Genomic DNA, 20,956 nt, shown 5'->3' with positions numbered 1-20,956 from the left:
AGGATGCTGCTTTTGTGGGCCAGCTCTTTATTTTGTATGTCTTTATCTTAAAATAAAAATTGAATTGAATTGAAAATTGAATTGAATTAGCTTTGTACAAGAAAAATGACCGCATCAACTTGAGAAAGTGAGTATATTTTGGTTATTTTTGTATTTTCTTCGAGATTTAATATTTCTAGTTTTTCTTAATACTCGATCCTGCATTGGGCCTCGAGGGAAAGAGACAGGATCGCTAGCAGGCGACTTCGAATGTTGATGATAAGCGCGCGCGAGCGTGTTCTTGTGCCAAATCGAGTTTGCTTTCGGCAACATTTCAGCATATCAGGACGTGGTTGGTGTAAACATCATATTTGGTTGATGTAAAACACCGAAGCTTGCCCACTGAGAACGCATGATTTATTAGAAAACAAGTTGCCATGTACAGTCGAGGCATTATTTTATTCCCCAAGTATATAAATCTGGTAAACTGAAAGAAAAAAAAAAAAAAAAAAACGCTGGCACATCATTCGTGGTGTCACAACTTTTTTGTTTACTCAAAAGCTACACCAAGTTGAACGTCCTATGCCTTGCCGCCAACAAGCGGCTTCTCTTAGTGTATCGGTGCTCGGTGGCACCCGAAAGAAATGCGACTGACTCCGTGTCACGGCAAACCAAAAAGAATGTTTATTCCCTCCTGCCCCTGCACAAGTCACGGGCCCCACGGCACGCGCGTGCGTGGATCGCTTATAGAAAGCGGGAAGTTCAAAAGAGACTCACGCCACACTTAGTGCGCAGACAGTCGTACAAAATCACTTTTTCTAAATTTCTTTCGCTGAATAGAGCCAACTCCAAGTCATAGTCAAAAAGATCGAGCGCCATTGTTGTCGGAAAGCTCGTCTGCTTCTTAGCAGACGAACATTTTAGAACTTCGCTGTGCCAGGGGCGACACGCCGTGGTGCGCCAGGTTTTGTATTACGGAAGCGCATTCATTCCAGTAAAAAAACGAGAAGAATTATAAGTAGGTATACTATATTTTTGGTTCTCTATATATTTAGGGTGCGATCTTTATTTACTTGGGTTTCTGCGATTTGTACAAACATACGCAAATTTGTCTTTTCTCGATGAGGCGGATGCAGGTTTCCGTTGCCAGGGGGCGCGACCTGTACCGATCGTCTGCTATCGTCTGCAAATACGGTTCCCCCAAAGCCGTTTCAGGGCACACGATCGGTCCACACGCCCGATCCAAGGTATCGATCGTTTTTGCTTATCGATCGTATTTTGTTCCGGTTCCCTAAAACTCTCTAATAACGATACCCGATAACGATAGGATGAATGCGCAAAGGCGGCGGCAGAGTATCGGGTATCGTTATCGGAGTCGTCGGATCGATCTACTAAAATTCTCCATTGTAAAAATCGCGAAGCTGTAGAAGTCATCATACATCTAGCCAAAACTAGAATAAGAATTGATTTATGTCCATCTTATGTGGGATTCCCCTTTTATGGGGGTACCACTTAGAAACACAGAAGGTTCCTTGGGTCCCGATAAAGACGTGTTTATTGACGGCAATGCCAACAAGCTTGCCCGAAGGCCAACAATGGTGGAGATGACGGCGCTGTCTCTTTTGACAGGATCACCAGTCGGAGTCCGCGCTGCCGCTATTGACAGTATCACGGAGGGGGAGGATCAGATAAAGATATGAAGGCCCCGTCGAGCAGAGCATCCCCCTGCGAGAGTCCCGCCCGTTGGATTAGGGCCGTCTTATATAGCCTGCGGGAATGGACGCGCCCAGGGTGGGTCAGATGTAGGTGGCTCCCCGGAGGGGCGGACGCGTCCAAGTGATGATCCCGAGGGGTGTGCCTTAGGCAAATCACCCGAGAAGGACGAGGGAAAGCCGCCCATCAGGGAATACGGCTTCACCCTCGCATCCGGGACGCGCCCCCACGTGGCGACGTCCCACGGCCTGCCTGAGCTAGGCCTAGATAGGGATGCGGGGAACACCGTGGTTCCCACACTAACTATACCGGCATATATTGCCAGACAATAGCAAAACATAGTTGTAACAGTATGGTGATAATTAAAGGGATTGTCCGGTCGAAACCGGAAGTACTTAAGTTCTTGCGCTCGTTACGTCGAGGGAGCCTTCATATAGACAAATGTCATTTTTATTTTGATATATGATCTCCCGTTATTAATTAAACCTTTCATGATCCTATGTACGAAACTGCACCCCGAATTTCGCCAGTATCAATGGCTGACATCCGTAGGTGCTGCGTGACGTCACAAAACGCAAAGGTTTGTCGGATGGTCGGGGTAACAAGCGTTGGTCGATGGATGTCTTGTATTTTGTTTCGAATTATATAGTCTCCTAGGCAGTACCCTACTGAAATCCGGTTCTTTTAATGCAGTTCCCAAGCAAGTGCAAAAAAAAGCCACGCCTTTTAGCAAGATATTACTCGCAGACAGCCATAAGCTTCGAGCAAGCGTATGCCGTTTCGCGCAAACAACTGCGACGGACGCCGATCGAACTAGGGGCGCTTGCAAAGCAAAGAATGCAGATTTCAACGGATCCACTGGATCGGTGATGAGGCTGCGGGTCATTCCCTCAGAGGCGACGTCCGCGGGTCGAAGGCAAACGGCGAACCGTTCAAATGCCTGTCGGACTCGTCACTTGACTTGGACGAGCTTGGTGAATCGTAGCTACGCTCCATTTCCACACGCGGGTCAAACAGATATCGGGCTGCACGCGTGCTAAATACAACTTCTGGTATCATTTCGAGATGGCCAAGCTGTTGGTTTCGGTTTTGCTGCATAATCAAGGTCTGTTCGATTCGGCCAGGAAGTTCTGAACTATAGTCGGTTACAAGTCAAGAAAGTAGCGGCAAATGCCCCTCAAAGGGAATCTTTGCATTTCGACGATAGGTTCGCGGCATCAGGATGATTTTGCGTCGGGAGTCACTGTCGTCAGCGCGCGGTCGGTATACCGGTCACCTCGAAGACGAAGGCCTGCCGATAGCGTCTTGGCCAAGACAATTATCGACCGTAACTTTGGCGTCAAGTTGAAGCGAGAATCGGCAAAAAAATGCCAATTCTCAGTGTTTTTCTCAGGCCCGTTAGTGGGCGTCCACAGATACCAGCGGACAAAGCATGCAGTATTATGCTGAGCTACGGGGACATGCGAGTGCCAACAAACTAAATCCCAGACCTCTGCAATGTATCGGAGTCGTCAATATGCATCCAAGAGCAACTGAAGGCGGAGACTTTCAAGAGGGCAATACCTTTCCCGTGTCTGTAAATAAGAATATCAACACTGTGGATCCCCACATAGTATCAAAAAGAAACAATTTACGTGATCCAATATTTCAACACTCACCACAGGGAGCCAAACCTACGCGAGCAGGTGCCTAAAACGCTTTTAGAATATCATAATCAAGCAAATTCCCAACCTCGGTTAGGATCTCGATTCCGCGTCCACCGCGGGTACGTTATTATCATAAATGAGAAGAAATGCAACCTCCGTATCGGCGTTATTGTTAAACATCGCAGACATTTGAGCAAGCGCTGCGAAAAATGGCACCGCGAGCAGAGACGACGAGAAGTTCTGCTATCGCTGTCTGCTCTTGTCGTCTGCTTCTGCACGGACGCTGAACAGAGTCCGGAGCCGGTGCAAGATTTTGAGGAACTGGGTCTGAACTCGTTCATAACTGAGATGAATCGAACGCGCCAGTGCAGCGGTCGTGCAACTTACGGTTGAATCGAATGCACCAGTTCCTGCACTGCCGAACTAGTTCAGCCAGTTCAGGCGAATCGAACAGACCTAAATTGACTGATCCGATTTGGGCGAAAAGTGGGTGGACGTAGTTTAATATCGTTGGCACAGCATCACACCTTAGCTTACAAGCCTTCTGCCCGCTGAGAGCTCAGCTCGTAGCTTTCTTCTGTGAGATAATTGCTGCATAAGCAGGATCTCGATCTGGACGGGAACCCAGTCCCTACGCACGACGACGATCCACTTTGCTCGGCACTGCACGTCTCGCGGAAAAGTGTGGAACGTCATGTCTTGGCTCGCATGTGCTGCCCGGTGGTTGTGGCACCCAACCGCGCAACAAAAATCTCACCCAACCACAAAAAAAGTTGAGCACAACAACAAAAACAAAGCACACTGAAGCGTTCACTCGCAGGCAAACAACGAGACAAAAATGCTCGCTTTGTGCTTTGTGACGTCAGAGCTTCAATGTTGCCAGCGAAAGCAGCGTTTACGCTAGAATGCGATATGAGCAGTATAAATTCAATTACTCACGCAGAGGGGCATATAAAATTCGGATATTGCACGTACGATGCTTCTCGAGGCAATAACAATGATATTCAATTGTTTTCTCGAATACAAAGTTTGACCGGACAATCCCTTTAAATAATATATACGGTTTGGCTCGATATTCTTCTTCCTTTGGTTCTGAACAGGTCGAGCCTCGGTTGAGACGTCGATGAGTAATAAAAAAGTTTCCAGTATGTAAATATAAGTAATTGAGAAAGAAGGACTATCATAACAACAATTAATTGGAATGTCGGTTAAAAGAAGGAAGTGTAAGCGCACGTTTGCCTTGTGTACCTTTCTTGATGCCGTCCAAAAACGCACGGAGCACGAACCGATTGCAGTTTACTCCGGTGTTCCCCGGGCGTAGCGGACATTTCATCGAACGCCGTTTCATCGAACACCGTTTCATCGAATGAATGGACATTTCATCGGGATACGGTCTACTCGTCACATGCGCACTCGCCACAGGACGATTGGTCACAGGACGATTCGTCACACAGGAACATACGTCATAGGACGACTCGTCACGCGGCCAACCGGTCCTACAATTCGCCCCCCAAAAATGTGTTGTTCAACTTGGTTCGGGCGGACAAAGTGGCTCACCTCATATCTTAGTATGTCTTTGGCTTCTGAAAGGCGAAGAATTTGTAACAAACGTTTTAGCTTCTGGTTCGGTCCCGAACATTGAATGTTGGTTCGTCCTGACAAATTGTGTCACTTCTTATCTTAGCATGTCTTTCGCTTCTCAAGGTCGAAGAATTTGTAGCAGACGTTTTAGCTTCTGGGTCCGTCCCGAACGGTGAATGGGGAGGCCATATAAAGGCGACTATTTTTGAACTCGGACTACATTCAAAAGGATGGAGATGATCACAACAGAGAGAGGTGGAGCCATGCAGCTGCACAAGGGGTATCTCGTACACATGCAGCAGAAAGAATTCCGATACTTATTGGTTTTCTCGAAGAGGTATATGCAAGGCAAAGTAAAAACTAATTTGGCTGCCAGTCGGATTCTTGCTCGTACAAGCCAGCAACTTAGATCAACCTTTTGAAGAGTCGTAATGTGATGAAAGGAAAAGCGGATGAGTATTGTAAGATTAGTTTTTCTAATCATTGGTTTATGTCACAGTGGGAAGTCGTGAAACTCCTCATCAGGGAATGTGGGCAGTTGTTGAAATTTACAATTTACTATCGTTCCCTGCCCGATCGTTGTGACCAGTTGCCCGCATGACGAGTCATTCTGTGACGAATGTTCCTATCTGACGAATCGTCCTGTGACCAATCGTCCTGTGACGAGTGTGCATGTGACGAATCGTCCTCATCCCCATTTCATCGAACGCCATTTCATCGAACGCCATTTCATCGAACGCCGTTTCATCGAATCGCTTAGGACCGTTTCATCGAATTTCTCTGTATCGAGTTTTGAGGCATAACAGTGCTTTATAGATGTTTTACCTTACATTTGTTAAGACTAAGGTAGTCACTTAAAAAACTGTCTTTAGGGTGGAGCCAAATTACTAGAAATAAAAACCATTGGTATAAAAACAAATGGGTATGCGACTTACTGAAAAGTTTTACTCATGTACCTGTCAGAAAACATGACAATGGAGGTAAAGGACCGACACTTAAAACACTTTTGAATGTCTGTGTCGTTTTTATTTACCGGCTGTCCGGGGGTTTCGGTAATGTGCCCTTCACACCAGCTCATTTGCACACTTACGCTTAGTTGAAGGTTTATTCACGAAAAGCATTTAACTGCCAGGGCAGCACGCTTATAATAAAACGATACTCTGTCAGGAGAGCACACGAAAGAAAATATAACGATACTCTGATTATCAGCTTTATGCTCAAATTGAACGTTCCTGCTTTTTTTTTTTTTTTTTTTAGTTTTTAAACTCTACAGAGTCAAAAGCTGCGCAAAGTGTCAGCCAACATGGTTTCGGGCTACACCTGGACTGGAACCACCTCCCCTTCACTGTCAATTTTATTACCGACTCTTTTGCCTATGAATCATCTTCAGGACGCTTTCTTAGGAAGGCCAACCCGCACCAGACAATTCGCAACTCCAGCGCGCCGCTCGCCCTCCCGCGGACGAACGGAGAACCAGAGGACCGGGGACGGCAGCGGTGGCAGGGACTGTCGGCCTTGATGCGCGAAGCCGTTTTAACGAACAAAAGTGAGCGCGTTAAAAAAGGAATTCTTGTGCTCCGCCTTGAAACAGCGTTGCACGAAGGACCGGGATGTCTAATTTCATTAGGGACTTTTCGTGTATCGCATACGCTGCGGATTTCTGGTCTTGTGCATGGCCGCCAGCTCAATCCGTGCTCAACGTGACGGAAGACGCTCCCGCTAATGATGAAGAACTCTATTAGCGGCGAGATGTTTTGGTGGCGCCCTCCTATGGTTCCCCCTTGTGACGTCATTACCTTGCGAACAGCAAATTCGATGGTGTGTGTAAATAGCATGGTGGAAGCCTGAAATCATTGCGCTCTCAAAGGAACACTGCCAACACCATCGAAATTAAAGTTCTTTCATTCCTCTTATTTCCGTCGACGGTATACCCTTTCCGACGTCATAGTCAGCTTTTGGGCCAATCGTGGAAGGCCGACCACAGCGACGCTTTCGGTCGCGCACGTCGCCAATAGTACGGTCTACGAAAAGTCTATTCTTTGCCATAAGTAAGAGAAAACTCGTCGCGCAACGGTATGTCGAGCAACACAAATCGGGAATGGGTTCGTGTTTTAAGGCCGTTACAAGGAACATGACTATTTATTCCAAGCACTTTAAAAAGGCAGAAAACCCGTACTTGCTTTCAGGTAATTACAAAGCAAATAAAGAAATGCTCGAAGCATTTTAAGCGCGTCTGTGTCAGCCAGCCGTTCGTGACAAGAGCTTAGAACGCTCAGTTTTGGCCAGAGGGACTGCAATGTTGCCAATAACACGATAAAAAAAAATGCACGGTAAATTAAAGTATTTATTTTTGATAGAGCAATAAATAAACCCCCTAAACACGCCGATTATGTTAAAAGGCAGTATTCGACACCCCTAAACTTCAGTTGGACGTACAGCGCACTGACGTTCAACCGGCGCTACCAAATTTCACGAGCGGCTTCATAGCCGAATTGTGCAACTTATTAAATAGCCTAAATAAGTGTAAATGACCGAAAAAAAAAAAAAAGTAATCGTTTTTTTTTTTTGCTCTACTGCAGAATTTCGGTGTTTCTTCTTTTTTTTTTTTTTTTTCGGCACTTTTTGATGCGTACTTTAGCTGTTTAATATCTTATATTGCGCCGTCGTCAAGCCTCTCGTAAAAGCTGGGGCCGTCAGTTTGACGTCAGTTGGCTGCACGGCGAACTGAAGTTTTGAGGTGTCGAATATGTGACAAGGGGCGTAAAAGCTACAACATTTTTTTTTAGAGTGATGAGCACGGCAACGCTCCTGGAGCGCACTGAAAATAGTGTTTCAAAGGCGCAGCGCGAGCTTGCGGTTGTAATGGTACACCGCACGGTATACCGTGCGGTGTACCATTTTGTTACCGCAGGCTACAGCCCTGCAGTAACAAACTTTCTATCAATAACCATAGAGCAGCTTGATTACGTGTTGGAATACACTAAAACCGAGACGGTGAGCAGCGAGTTGTAAGGCTGGGACGCGAAGACACCAATACAGTGAACGCTGCTCTTCCGAAGCTTGACGGTCACCGTTCGCGACTTTCTTTTTAGAGCACTAATGGCCAGGCAAAGCGCAAACATATCTTCATTACCTTCAAAAATATTCTGCCACAAACAGTAACCTGGCCGGCGCCTAAAACACGCTCGATCACCACAAAGCTTCGCAATTTGAGATTTCTGCAACTTTTAAATAATAACATGCTCGTTTTCCTAACGTGCATCAGCATCTCCGTCACCTTTAATATGATCCCTCCCTAACCGCTTCGCATTTGTGGACAAATAAAGCATTTTAAGCGCGCTGAACAGCGTCAGCGCGACCAGGCGCACGGGATATCCTTGAGATTCTATCCCCGTCTCTTCCGCCATCTTGGAACTACCGCCCCGCCACCTATAGGGCGTTGGAGTTGCGAATAGTAAAGCCCTGGGTGTACTCTGTCACCCTTTCGGATCCTCACATAACCCATGGTTACAGGTACACACTGTCAAACAATAAAACACTACCCGCTTCCCAAAAAGCACATCGTGCTTTCTTTTTTTTTTGTCTCATTTTTAATTGTTTTATGTGACGTGAAGAGGGGTCATTGTTTCATGGAGGCTTTCTTCTCGAAGCAGGACATGTTCACAATGAAACTTACCTCGTCACTGCATACTGTGATTTTAAAAAAAAAATGGAGATATAGGTGACGTTGTGTATAAAAATCAAAATAAATTGCAAAAATATTGCAGGCTGTAACAGCGTTCGATGAAAAGGCGTTCGATGAAACGGCTTCGATGAAACGGCGTTCGATGAAACGGTGTTCGATGAAACGGCTTCGATGAAACGGCGTTCGATGAAACGGCGTTCGACGAAATGTCCGGACCCGGTTCCCCAGATAGACGACCGCTGATGCCACGGGCAGTGAAGGCTATAGTACTAAGTAAGCCACACTATGGCCCCACTCACGAGTTTCACCCTCTCTTCAAGACCAGAATATCAAGTCTACATCAGGCACCATTATGTTTTATTTGTAAAAATCTCTGCTTGAAATAAGATGCGTCCGGCTGGGGTAAAAACAGGAAGAAGAAAGAAAGACTATTACCATTTTCGAAGTGCTCGCAAAAAGCTGATTCACAAAAAGGGTGACTGAGATGCAGATAACCTGGCTGAAATTCACGAATAAAGTGGGCCAACCCTAGAAGTTAGACTACAAAAAAGTGAGTAGCTTTTAAAGCATGACTAAATAAGGTAAAAGAAACAGAAAAAAAATACATCCTGTTTTCTAAGAGAAGATGATAAGTGAGCAGCAACGAACGAGGATGCTTGTGGCAATAACAACTTTAGATATTATCACATCTCTTTTTGTGGATTTTAGGGTAGATGGAGCGTTGTCTCGTGTTGTGATATTATGAAAATGGTGGTAGTCACTATAACCGAGAAGGACATTGTTAATTCTTGTCTGTGCACTTACCGCCTTGAGCTTCTCGAAGGGCTCACAATCACTCGTTGTCCTCCTCTCCCCATATTCCACCGCAAAAAAAAGAATAAAAAACGAATGGACGAAAAAAAGCGGGTATAACTTGCCCCCCCCCCACCTCTTTTTTTTTCTTTTTTCTTTTGTAGACATGTTTGTTTGGATTTTTTTACATTGTTGTTAGGGTCTAAAACAAAAAAAAAAAAAAAAAAGATGCAAAAACTTGGTGTTGAAAAAGAAAAAAAAAGAAAGAAAAAGTCTTGCCGGAACTGAAGAACAGCCGCTTACCTCACCAGAAAAGAATAAGTCGTGTACCCACTGAGGTTTTGGTATGATAGCTTCTATCAACCAGTAACCAACATTCAGGTAAAAAATAAAATCGACCGGGGTTGTAATTCTATTTTTGGTGATTCGTGAGCCGCGTCAAAATTGTTTCGAAAGCGATAGTAAATATTTTGAAAAGTGTTCTAATACTCCAAAATTTAGTAAAGGGCAATTTTATGAAATGGCGTCAAGCGATGCGATAAAACGGCATTCGATGAAATGCCAACATATTCGATGATATGGCGCCCGATGAAATAGCGTTCAACGTAATGTCCGGTACCCAAAAAATCTAATCTCGGCGAAAAGCTCACCGAAGAGAAGTTCATTCACTTTTCTGCGAGTCCGGAGAAAAACTCACCAGTCTTTCGACAGACTCAAAGAAAAACTCACCTTGAATTAAATTTTCATGGAAAGTGGTCGTTATTATTTCAGTGTAGGTTTTATAGGTTTTAGCCGCCTCTTACGGCAGGCGGTACACTGTGCAACAAAGTTTGCACGAAGCGATTTTTCGCATTTTACTTTGAGAAGGGGTTGACCAGCGTAAAACTTTTATCGCGTAAGTGTTTCCCCAAATGAGCAATTTCCACCGCACTAGTAGTCTTTTATGGGAACCTTTCACATCTAAGAAAGTCACACAAAAAAAAAAACCCCACAAAAAACAAGTTTATTCGCTTGTCTATGTTTACAGCGTTACGCAGTGTGCAGACCTCGTATTAGGTCGCTCTGCTGTAGACAGGGTAGAAAAACCATGACTGAAAACATCAAATAAATCGAATGTTTTAATGTTAAATGAATTGTTCTAGTTAAATCAAATTAATTTTATTGAAATCAAACTAATTAAATTTAGATCGCTGTAGCTAGAACTTATTTATAATTTTTTCGCAATATGAACTTTTAAAGATTGTTAATTCTTCCGATCAGTAGAAACAATGCGGAAAAAATAGACACTGCAATTTTGGCAAAAGTTTATTCATTAAAACCATGCAATACAAAAACTAAAACATTGTACGTTCTCCTTTGTTTTATAGCTGCTGCACTAGCTTTTTCTTTCTTTCGTTCTCATTTGATAAAAAAAAAATGTGACGTAACCGACGAACGACGTCGAAGGTGTAAACAAAAGCTGAACGTATCGATTGGCTCCGAAGACGACAACTTTTTTTGGGGACCGGACATTTCATCGAACGCCGTTTCGTCGAACGCCGCGTCATCGAAGCCGTTTCATCGAACGCCGTTTCATCGAACGTCGTTTTATGGAAGCCGATGTAAATCTTTGCTGTGTGGTTTAAAAATAAATTCTGCTACCGAAGTGCAGAATGACCGCATAAAGCATAGGCGTCGACAACGAAGGCAACGGTCACACGAACCCTCCCTCCCCCCCCCCCCCCCCCCCTTTTCCGAAATCGCCGTGGAGAAGCAGAGCCACCCTCCCCCCCCCCCCCCCCCCCCCCCCTCAAAAGATACGGTAACCGCACAAAAGCTCACCTCTTTCTTTTTCCTTTTTTGCTACCCGGGGGAAACACAGGACATTTTATCGAACGCCGTTTCATCGAACGCCGTTTCATCGAATCGATAAGGGCCGTTTCATCGAATTTCTCTGTTATGGCTCTGTACCGAGTTTTGGGGCGTAACAGTGCTTTATAGATGTTTCACCTTGCATTTGTTAAGAGTAAGGTGGTCACTTGTGAAATTGTTTTGAAGGTGGTGTCAAATTACTATAAATAAACCCAATTGGCGTAGAAAGAAGTAACAACAATTGGGTATGCGACTTACTGAAAAGCTTTACTCATATACAAGTGTACATATATGACTGAAACCACTACACTGTAAAAAAAAAGGACAGACACTTAAAACACTTTTAAGTGTCCGTGCTTTCTGTTTTTGTCTCATTTTTAATTGTTTCATGTGACATGGAGAGTGGTCATTGTCTCATGGACGCTTTCTTCTCGAAGCAGAATATGTTCACGATGGAGTTTATCTCGTCACTGCACCCAGTGATATAAAAAAAAGAAGAAAAAAGAGAGAATGAGATGAAGTTGTGTATAAAAATTAAAGTAAATTCCAAAATAATACAGACTGTAACGTTTTTCGATGAAAAGGCGTTCGATGAAACGGCGTGCGCGGAAACGGCGTTCGATGAAAAGGTGTTCGATGAAACGGCTTCGATGAAACGGCATTCGATGAAACGGCGTTCGATGAAATGTCCGGACGCACTACCGGTGACATCGGGGACCGACTGGACTGCTTTGATTACACGTATGTGCAATCAAATTCGAGAGCGAGTTGTTCCCTTTGCCTGACTGTGCGCCGACGACGACCGGAGTTTCCCCGGGAACTGGGACCGGACATTTCATCGAACGCCGTTTTATCGAAGCCGTTTCATCGATTGCCGTTTCATCGAACGCCGTTTCATCGAACACCGTTTCATCTAAGCCGCTTTATCAAACGCCTATTTATCGAACGCCGTCTTATCGAACGCCAGGGTGGCATTCCCGCTTCCTGAAGCTGGTCGGAGGTGCCTATCCCGGGTTCTGGAAGTTTTTGACTTGCATCGCCGCAGAACATCAACTGGCGGAAGACAAGCTGGAGGCGATGCTGAGTTCCGAAGAGCCTCCTCGCCAGAAGAAGGCCACAGCGGCAAGAAATGAGAAGGTCCGTCTTTTTTACGAGAACCGACGGAGCATGGCTGTGGGGGACTTTTTGAGAGCAATTGCTCATCATTTGGAACGGTGAATGGCTGTCGCACGAACACATAAACCCCCGAAAGTTTTCAAATAAAATTTGAAGTGACGTACAGTGCTAATCACACTTGTCTATAACGCGCGAGCGTGCGGCTTCCTCCGGGGAGCGCCAGACTGGTGCCATTCGCGGTAACTAAGCTAGTCACGTGGCGCAACATGGAACGGCCCGCTCGAGGGGTTTCGTCCTGCCCACTCTATCAGCTGGCGGCGAACGCGGAAGGCCTGCTCGCACGCTTTTTACAAACATTATTGCTCGAACAATAAACAAACCAAAGCATGAAGGCGTATCAACGATGTCGTCATCAAAAAACAAAAATATGTCAAAAGCACTTTACTTTTATCGCTTATCAAGCTGATAGAGTGGGCAGGACACCCCTCGAGCGGGCCGTTCTATGTTGCGCCACGTGACTAGCCTAGTTTCTGCGAATGCCACTAGTCCAGCGCTCCCCGGAGGAAGCCGCTCAATCGCGCGTTATAGACAAGTGTGATTAGGACTGTACTTACTTTTGACTTCGTTGGGTCTTAGAACTAAAAAAAAACAATGTTTCGTTGTAGTTTCATAAATAGCACTTCAGCTTTAGCTACTGCAAGGTTCGGGCATTAAAAAAGCATCAATAGAAAGACATGAGAGGCTAAGAGGCTCACATGGCTAAAGTTGTTGCGCCTGCGCAAAGCCTAAGTCGCCTTCTGGCCTCCATGAGTTGGAGTGCGCTCCTACCGGGAGTGCGACTTTTTATTTTTTTGTTACAATACCCTCAAGGCCCAACGGGTAATAGAAAGGGGGTGAACAGAAAAGCACAATATACGAAACAAACATAAAAATCGGTACAAATATCCTCATGGGTTACTTGCATCAAAATTAATTGTAACAGCTACAAGATTGGATATTAAAAAAACCTGACGATGAAATGAGCGAATAACACGCAAATGCACTCGATCCGTGCATAAAAGAGCATCTTTCACACTTTTTTATATAAAAGGCATTCGATGAAACGGCCGTCAGCGATTCGAAGAAACGGCGTTCGATAGAACGGCGTTTGACGAAGCGTCCATTTTTTCGATGAAACAGTGTTCGACGAAAGGCGTTTGATACTCAATTCCAGGTGAAGAAAGAATAGAAATAAAAAAAAAAAGAAACAAGCCTGCAGACGGCAGAAAATACGTAGGAAAAGAATCTCCCGGCAACGGCAATGGTTGCGACGCTCCTGCCAAACAAAACGGTCCATTGAAAGCGAAAAAGGGCCTCGGGGCACCTTACAGTTGACGTGTCAGAAGCAAAAATAGAGCAGAAGCAAGACGAAGGAATTGATGAAAAAAGAGGTCCACTCACTCGCACAAGCGACAGCAGCGAAATGCCCTTTTTGAAAAGAGCGGGGTAAAGGCGCTTTGAGGCCTGCCCTACGGCGAATCGTAAGAAAAAAAAGAAAAACAAAAACGTTTGTACCAAAAACAAATTGACATAAACGACAAAAAAAATTACATGTTGTCTGCGATGTGTTGTTCAATGGCAGCAACAGTCGGTAAACTTCGAAGGCGCCATCAGACCCGATTGAGAAGGCGACGAAACTTCAGCGACCGACGACGGTGGAGTCCAGTCGCCTTGCCACCGTGTTACCCGGCACCAGCTTGGCTCCACGGTAGCTCTCTACTTGGGTGTTGTCTCAACTTGACGAGAGGGTGATGAAGAGGGCCAGGGGAGGTCTTCCCTTTTCGTATTTCGTTAGGGATATAGCCAATCCACTCCAGCATCAAGCGAGTCTCGAGTTCTTTTTGTTTTGTCCAAACAGTCCTTTCTGTCCTCCTTCCCTTTAACTTGGACATTCGAGACACGGACGAGGAAGGTGGAAGCTTGCATATGAGTACTGTTCCAGCAATAGCACAAGCAAAACAGTGGTACGTGCTACTTTAGCACTAGAACGGAGTAATATGCATTGAGTTTACGATCAAAACTGGCAAAATAACAAAACTTAATTAAGCATATTAGTATATTTATTCGGCTGCTCCTGTATTTAAATCTTGATTCTCCTTACCATGTTCCGCTGCGAAATGATTTATTTAGAATAATTCTTTGCTAGACGAATTCGCATTTGTTAGTTGGTGATGAGTCTTTCCCGAAGGGGGGAGTGGTCTCTGTGGGCGGCGGAGAAAAGCTCACCGGAGAAAAGCTCACCGGAGATAAGCTCACCGGAGAAAAGCTCACCGCAAAACCGGCAGATGTGGAGAAAAGCTCACCAATATTTTTTTAGCTTAGCTTGATTCTGCGTAAAACGTGGAAATTTAACACAGTTCGCATTCGTCACTTCATTAAAAATATCTCCACGTTTTTGTAATATTCTTGAGGTTCATTGGGCATATTTACTCATTCCTCAGAAATTAGAAATCACCCATTCTGTAAATTAATGAAGCCGCAAGTATAAAATCAGAACATCGTACACTGGTAAAAAAGGCAACAATTTATTGACAGCTGAGGGTGCGCCGTCGGTAGCTCTGTCAGATAAAGAGGTTTGTTTTTTGCGAGCTAATATGAATAGCGGTGTGTGAATCGCTTGAGGTCCAAATATTGTGTAGTGCCTAATAGATAAGTAGATGTTTGTTAATGTAATCAGTGTCGGCTACGCTGTATTCTTTATGTTAATTTCACTAACAAAACTTTAGTTGCGAGAACAGGTTCGTCCTGTCTTGTTTGTTGTCTTCACTCCGTCGTCGTCGTTAGAGCAGTTTTCATCATGCATAACGTTTACCAACTCACCCACTTCGCTACCTTAGGCGGGTAACAACGGTGACAGTGTGCCGCTCTGAAGGTCATGAGTGGCTCACCGTAGAAGGGCACTATCACACAAAGGAAACTTGTGGAAACACCAGCACGAACGGCTAGAAAACGTGCATGTCCGTGGAAGAAAGAAGCCTCGATATCCTATTGACTGTTTTATCCTGATCCTGTTTTCAAATGTTAAAGGGCCCATGAAACGATTTTTGGGTTGGGATAAATCATTTTAGATTGGGATTTTACTAATAGCACATAGTTCAGTGGACCAAAAGAAAAAAGGTAGAAAGTCAAAAGCCCGACTTTCAGTGCGAAAATTTGAAAACAGAGCGGACTATTTCGTACCTCCTCCCCTTCGCGACCTCTCTGCCTTTTCACTGTGATACATCCGCGGTCCCAAAAGCTCGTCATCGGGTCCAAACTGACGTCACACGCAACCGGACCTCACTTATTCCCTTCACCCCTAAGCTGACATTGTGCTGGAAGCTACGCGCTTGCCGGACCAATCAGCCGCCTCCGTTTCATCACCTGACTTCATTCTCTGCAGCCACATTTGCCACGCTCACGTGACAAGTGTGGCTGGCCCAACGAGCACGTAGCTTCAACAGCACTGTCAGCTTCGGGATGAACGGGGTGGGGAAAGCAACTTTTGTCTGAATTTTGAACGACGGGTTAATCTTCTAGGGGGACAATGGCTCTGTCCGGCTACACAAACCAGATTCCGAGCGAGAGGGGCCTCCCTTCTTTTCGTCTTCTTTAACTGTTTGGTGGAATGGGCGATTTATGAGTTGAGGAGGAAAGCTAAAACAGGAAAAAGTTGGAAAAGCGTTTTATGACCCCTTTAACAAAAGCTTCAAAGAGAATTTCAGGCACCGCGGTGTTGCGCGTGCACTTTTGAATTTTCGGCATTTACACCTTTGATTTTTAGGTTTTAGGCAGTCATCATTACCTTTTTTTAAACTTTTTCCTGTTCTTCAAGTTCACAAACATTTTAGTTAGGCTTTCGTTGCCTAGAGAGTAAGCCACAAAAAACACTGACCCGCGATTATTAATTTGGGAGCAATATACCCATTAAGCTTAACAAATATTACAAAAGAGGACATTTTATTTTTTACAAAGCTGACGAATTTTAATGATAATAAATTGATATTTGTTACGCACGATCCAACAGCCTCCACATAAAAAGAAGAAAAAATATCGATGAGCCTTTCTGCGCATACGCTCAATGGCCGGTGAGCTTTTCTCCGCATCCGCCGGTTTTGCGGTGAGCTTTTCTCCGGTGAGCTTATCTCCGGTGAGCTTTTCTCCGGTGAGCTTTTCTCCGGTGAGCTTTTCTCCGGGATTCGGCCTCTGTTGTCCCCAGCCTCCCCCGGGAAATTTAAGATATTGTGTATGGCATCCTAGCATAGTACAGTTGAGTGAACGTGTTTCACTTGAGTGTATGCGCGATTCTTAGATTTGTAGGGGAGCTTTTCATCGCATCGGACAGCTTTACCGTGAGTTTTTCTCCGCCGCCCGTAAACACTGGCCGCCCTTTTTTTATTGCGAATCTTCACTTGAAAAATTTTTTTTTTATGGCCCTTTCTATGTCTCTGTCGGTTCCTCCTTGGTATACGAAGTTGCACACGAAGTAGGGGTACGAAGAGGAGCGAAGATAGCAGTTATGGGTATTTTTATTCCGATCTAGAGCTTTGCTACGTTGTCTACGTTTTTTTACTAACGTGCAAACAAAAAATACAAAAACACAACACATGGAACATTTACCGTAACTAAAAAGAAATAATGCGATTCCACTTTAGGTACATTTCACCTAGGAAAGGTCCCCAAGACCAATGGACGTTTTTCATGCATTAATGAAAAAACAGGGGGGGGGGGGGGGAAGTGAAGGACGTGAAAAAACTGTTTTCTACTCGAAACGGACATACAATAAACAGACGCAGCGCAAGACCAGTGGCAGGAAATAATGAAATGAAGAAATGAGGAAGGGAAAACACCGGAGCCTTAAGTGCTAACAAGGTCACGTCCACGGTGCGTACACAATAGCCCGGAGATGCATACCCAGAAAGCTTATCCCACTCCTATAAAGGTTGGGGCACTTATATTTCTCCTTACAATAGAATTCACTTTACAGTTTTGTTAAGGGGGGAAGTGGGGTCAGCTTTTACCCGGAAAAAAAAAGGCAGATATAAAAGAATCAAGTTTACAAATTCGCCTCCCCCCCTTCTTTTTTTTTTTTTTTTTTTTTTTTCTATTCATGCATATCTGGTTTCCATTTGCCCTCACACTGGAGTTCGACACGTCCTTCCTGTATGCGTATTCTTTCTATTTTTTTTTTGTACCGCCATCCACACTTTTTTTATCGGTGGGTCATCCAGCACGCCACTGTTTTCTCTTAGTAGGATGCACCGAACAAGTTCAATTTCCTTATAATAGGGTCTTCCCAAATTCATTACAAAAGAAGAAACCTTCACTACCTTTTACAAGTAGCAGGTCCGGTTCAAACAGCACCCCTTATCTCACCCAAACCGATATGCGCACGTCCCCTTCCAGTCTGACGGTCGTCTTGACGAAACCTATATAAGCGAACGCCAGCGCAGCAATCAGCCACAACTGCCGATCACCGTTCACGATGAAGACCTCCACGCTCTTCGTTGCTGCCGCCGTCTCCCTGCAGTTGCTGCTGTCCTTCCACCAGGCCGAAGGACTCTTCTTCACCAGTCTAGCCCTCCTGCCCTTCGGAGCTCTCGCCAGCCTCGGAGGACTCGCCGCGATCAAGGTTGCCATCGCCATGAAGCTCCTGGGCCATCTCGGCTGGTTTAAAGTGAGTCGCTACGGAGTAGGTCTTCGAGCTTCGATCGACAACCAGAAGTTTCCGGAGCGGTTGGTGCCGGCGCCTCCCAAGTCCAAGGGTCTCTTCGATGGCCCGAGCATTAAGGTTCCCGTGAACATCCTCCCTTACGTCCTCGGAGTTCCTTTCAAGAAGGCCACAACTTTCAAGCTGCCGGGGAAAGACTTCGTCCTGCGCGCCGACCAGTCTGCCAAGCTTGCTTCGAGTCACAGTTCTTATACGTCCCATGGCGCCGCGGGCATCGATGGAACCAAGTGGTCCTTTCTTCAGCACGCAGGAAATCTGAAGACTCCCCTGGTGAACGTGGATGACCGGAAGAAGGTTTCATACAAGGTACGTGTACGCTCTAAGTATCTTCGGATCCGCGCTTTAGCAGTAGGGGCAAGTCTGTTGCCAAATTTGCTGTCTTGCCGAGGTCGTGGGCGACTTCGGCAAGTTTAATGTGATACTAGTTATACACGCGCTGTAAATATGGCTGTTTGTAAATTCGTTTTATGATATTCCTTTCTCTTCCAAGCTCTTTTTTCCTCATAGACCCCAGAACACATTCTGTGTTTAAGGTTGTGTTGCTTCGTCACTGCCAGCGTAGCCTGCGAGTTCCGCTTTGTGCATGCGAATGAAATTCACGACAACAGGCTGCATAGTGAAACCTGAAGTAACTTTGACGTTCCACAAATTAGTTCTGTATTTGTTTAGATAGAGGAGTGGGTGGAGTTGGCGTAGATTGAAATTAACCATTTATTGTTACTCACCATTTCCATGGTCTCTCGCAGAGCAAGCGCAGTGCCCCTTCGGACCTGAAGATCGTTGACCAAGCGTTCGCTCTGGTGCATGAGCTGGACGCAGACGGCTGTGTCCTCCGACTCACGTGTGAAGTGAGTGCCAACCCCACTGACTACGGCAAGTACGGCGAGCGGGTGGACGGTTTCGTCAACTCCATGGGACCCGTGAGCGAGTCGTCATCCGTCTTCAACTACGCCAAGGCCTACCGCAAGGGCAAGTCCGCCGGGCAGGATGCGTGCAGTTCTGATTACTCGACCTGCAAGCTGGACCTCAAGGGACTCGCAGCCATGATTGACTCCTGAATTGTGCACCTTTTCTTGTATAAATGTATATATATCCACTTCAATTCCCTTCGTTTTTCGGTGATATTCCGCCTGATTTCAGAGCAATAGTGGTCTGAGAAAATAATTTTCCCACTATATTGCATCTGCTCTGGAGGGCCTGTTTGGTACCCTCATGATTACCTTTCGTCTCTGTCCAGAAAAACTGCCAAAGAACCCCCAAAGCGTTTTGTTTTTCCGTTTCAGAACCAGACTTCGCATAATTTGAAACAGGCACTGTGTTCAGCGATGACTACAGACTAAGTCCTAGCTAGTTGCACTAAGAAAACGGGGTTTCGTGTTTGGACCCGTTTGCTACAAAGGAACACCAACCATGTGTCAAAAACAAATATCCGTATTCGGACGACGCCACGAAGAAATATCCGTATTTCCTCGATGTTTCGTCCTTCCTTCGCCCCTTTTCTGGAGCTCCCGTCTTGAAACGGCTTTTTTTTTTTTTTTGGCGGTGCATTAACAGTGTAGGGAAAAAAAATTTTTCTTTTTTTATTCAGTCTCCGTCACATCTTACGATGGCAAATTAATGCTACAGGCCGCCTGTTACGTGGTATAATTGTGGCTGGCTCGGAGGCGAGTTTTTCGTCTCCTTATCGAGCCCTCGCAGCGATGGGGTCCCGGGATCAGCATCAGTGGCCATTATGAAATGACGATAAGTCTGATAATGTGATCGACACGGGGGCATATGAACGGACCGCGTGAGGAAGGAAGATGCAATCCGTACACGAAAGGTGGATTGGATTGGATTGTTATGGCTAAGGGGAAACGAATTTATTTTTGTGTTCTCCAAACAGTTTATATGTTTACGAAACTAATTTATATCAACATAAATTAGCGCGCCGCGAGAGAACTTCTGCGTATCATAATTTCTCTTGCGGATGCAAGCTTTTCTGAGGCAGTGCTCCGCCAATAGGGCCCTCAGTCCCCTGTCGGCCGTGACAGGACGGTACAGCTGCAGTCACAGGAGGTGCCCTAGTCCATCGTAGGGTACAGCCTACAGGACGCATGCGCTCATTTCCATCAGACGTAGCGATGGCCACGCCGATTCCTCCCCTGGGGGCGCGGGATCATTTGGGTATGTCTCTCTCTCTTCATTTTCTCTCCCCTCCTCTCCCACTTTTTCCTCCCGCCAGAACGCGTGACCGATATGCGCCACCGACGATGCCAATAGACCCAGGGGGGGGGGGGGGGGGAGGAGGGAAAGGGAACGCGGCGCAAAGCGGAGGCTGCCATATTAAAACCGCTTACGTTGCCAGCATACGTTTTGCAGCGGAGAGGTTGCTGCCATATACGGCGGACTGAGTTTTACTTTCTTTTTCGTTTTGGAACGAGAATGTATTGTTGTGTTACATAAGTCCTCCTGCATACAGACAACGAAGTTTAATTATATTTGTCTTGTTTACTTGGTTTGAAACCCTAAAAACGGGTTTTTCACGACTTTCATGATTTCAGAGTACGCAAGGCAGTTATCTCGCTGTTCTGGTTTCGGTTACGAAAGCAAGGTAAAACGCTCGTAGTTCCCGCCCTCAATACAGGTTGGACACCTTCCACACTTTGACACCGGATAACTGTATAAACAAGGATTTACATTTACTTCAGAGGTAACTTTCGCCGCTTCCTCACCGTCGAGCAGCCGGATCAGCTGGCGGCAAGCCGCGGATGAAAGGCTTGAGCATCAACAGCCTAGAGCCACTACAACAGCCCAAGTGCACTCAGTGCCGATGCGGGCGACGCGGGCTTCTGTCAACCCAGC

General features: G+C 45.6%; 1 protein-coding gene across 1 annotated transcript; it reads left to right on the top strand.

The window, feature by feature from the left end:
• The first annotated feature begins 17,859 nt into the window (after positions 1-17,859).
• LOC121835908 lies at positions 17,860-19,170 on the top strand. The gene is made up of 2 exons (XM_042290450.1): positions 17,860-18,418; positions 18,859-19,170. Exons 1-2 carry the CDS (start codon positions 17,867-17,869, stop codon positions 19,168-19,170), a joined length of 864 nt encoding a protein of 287 aa, XP_042146384.1. The 5' UTR covers positions 17,860-17,866.
• The last annotated feature ends 1,786 nt before the right edge of the window (positions 19,171-20,956 follow it).

Source organism: Ixodes scapularis, unplaced genomic scaffold, assembly GCF_016920785.2.
Source record: "Ixodes scapularis isolate PalLabHiFi unplaced genomic scaffold, ASM1692078v2 PGA_scaffold1__304_contigs__length_218370807, whole genome shotgun sequence".
Taxonomy (NCBI): Eukaryota; Metazoa; Arthropoda; class Arachnida; order Ixodida; family Ixodidae; genus Ixodes; species Ixodes scapularis.
Note: the sequence above shows the minus strand (reverse complement) of the source record. Positions and strands in the feature narration are given on the sequence as shown.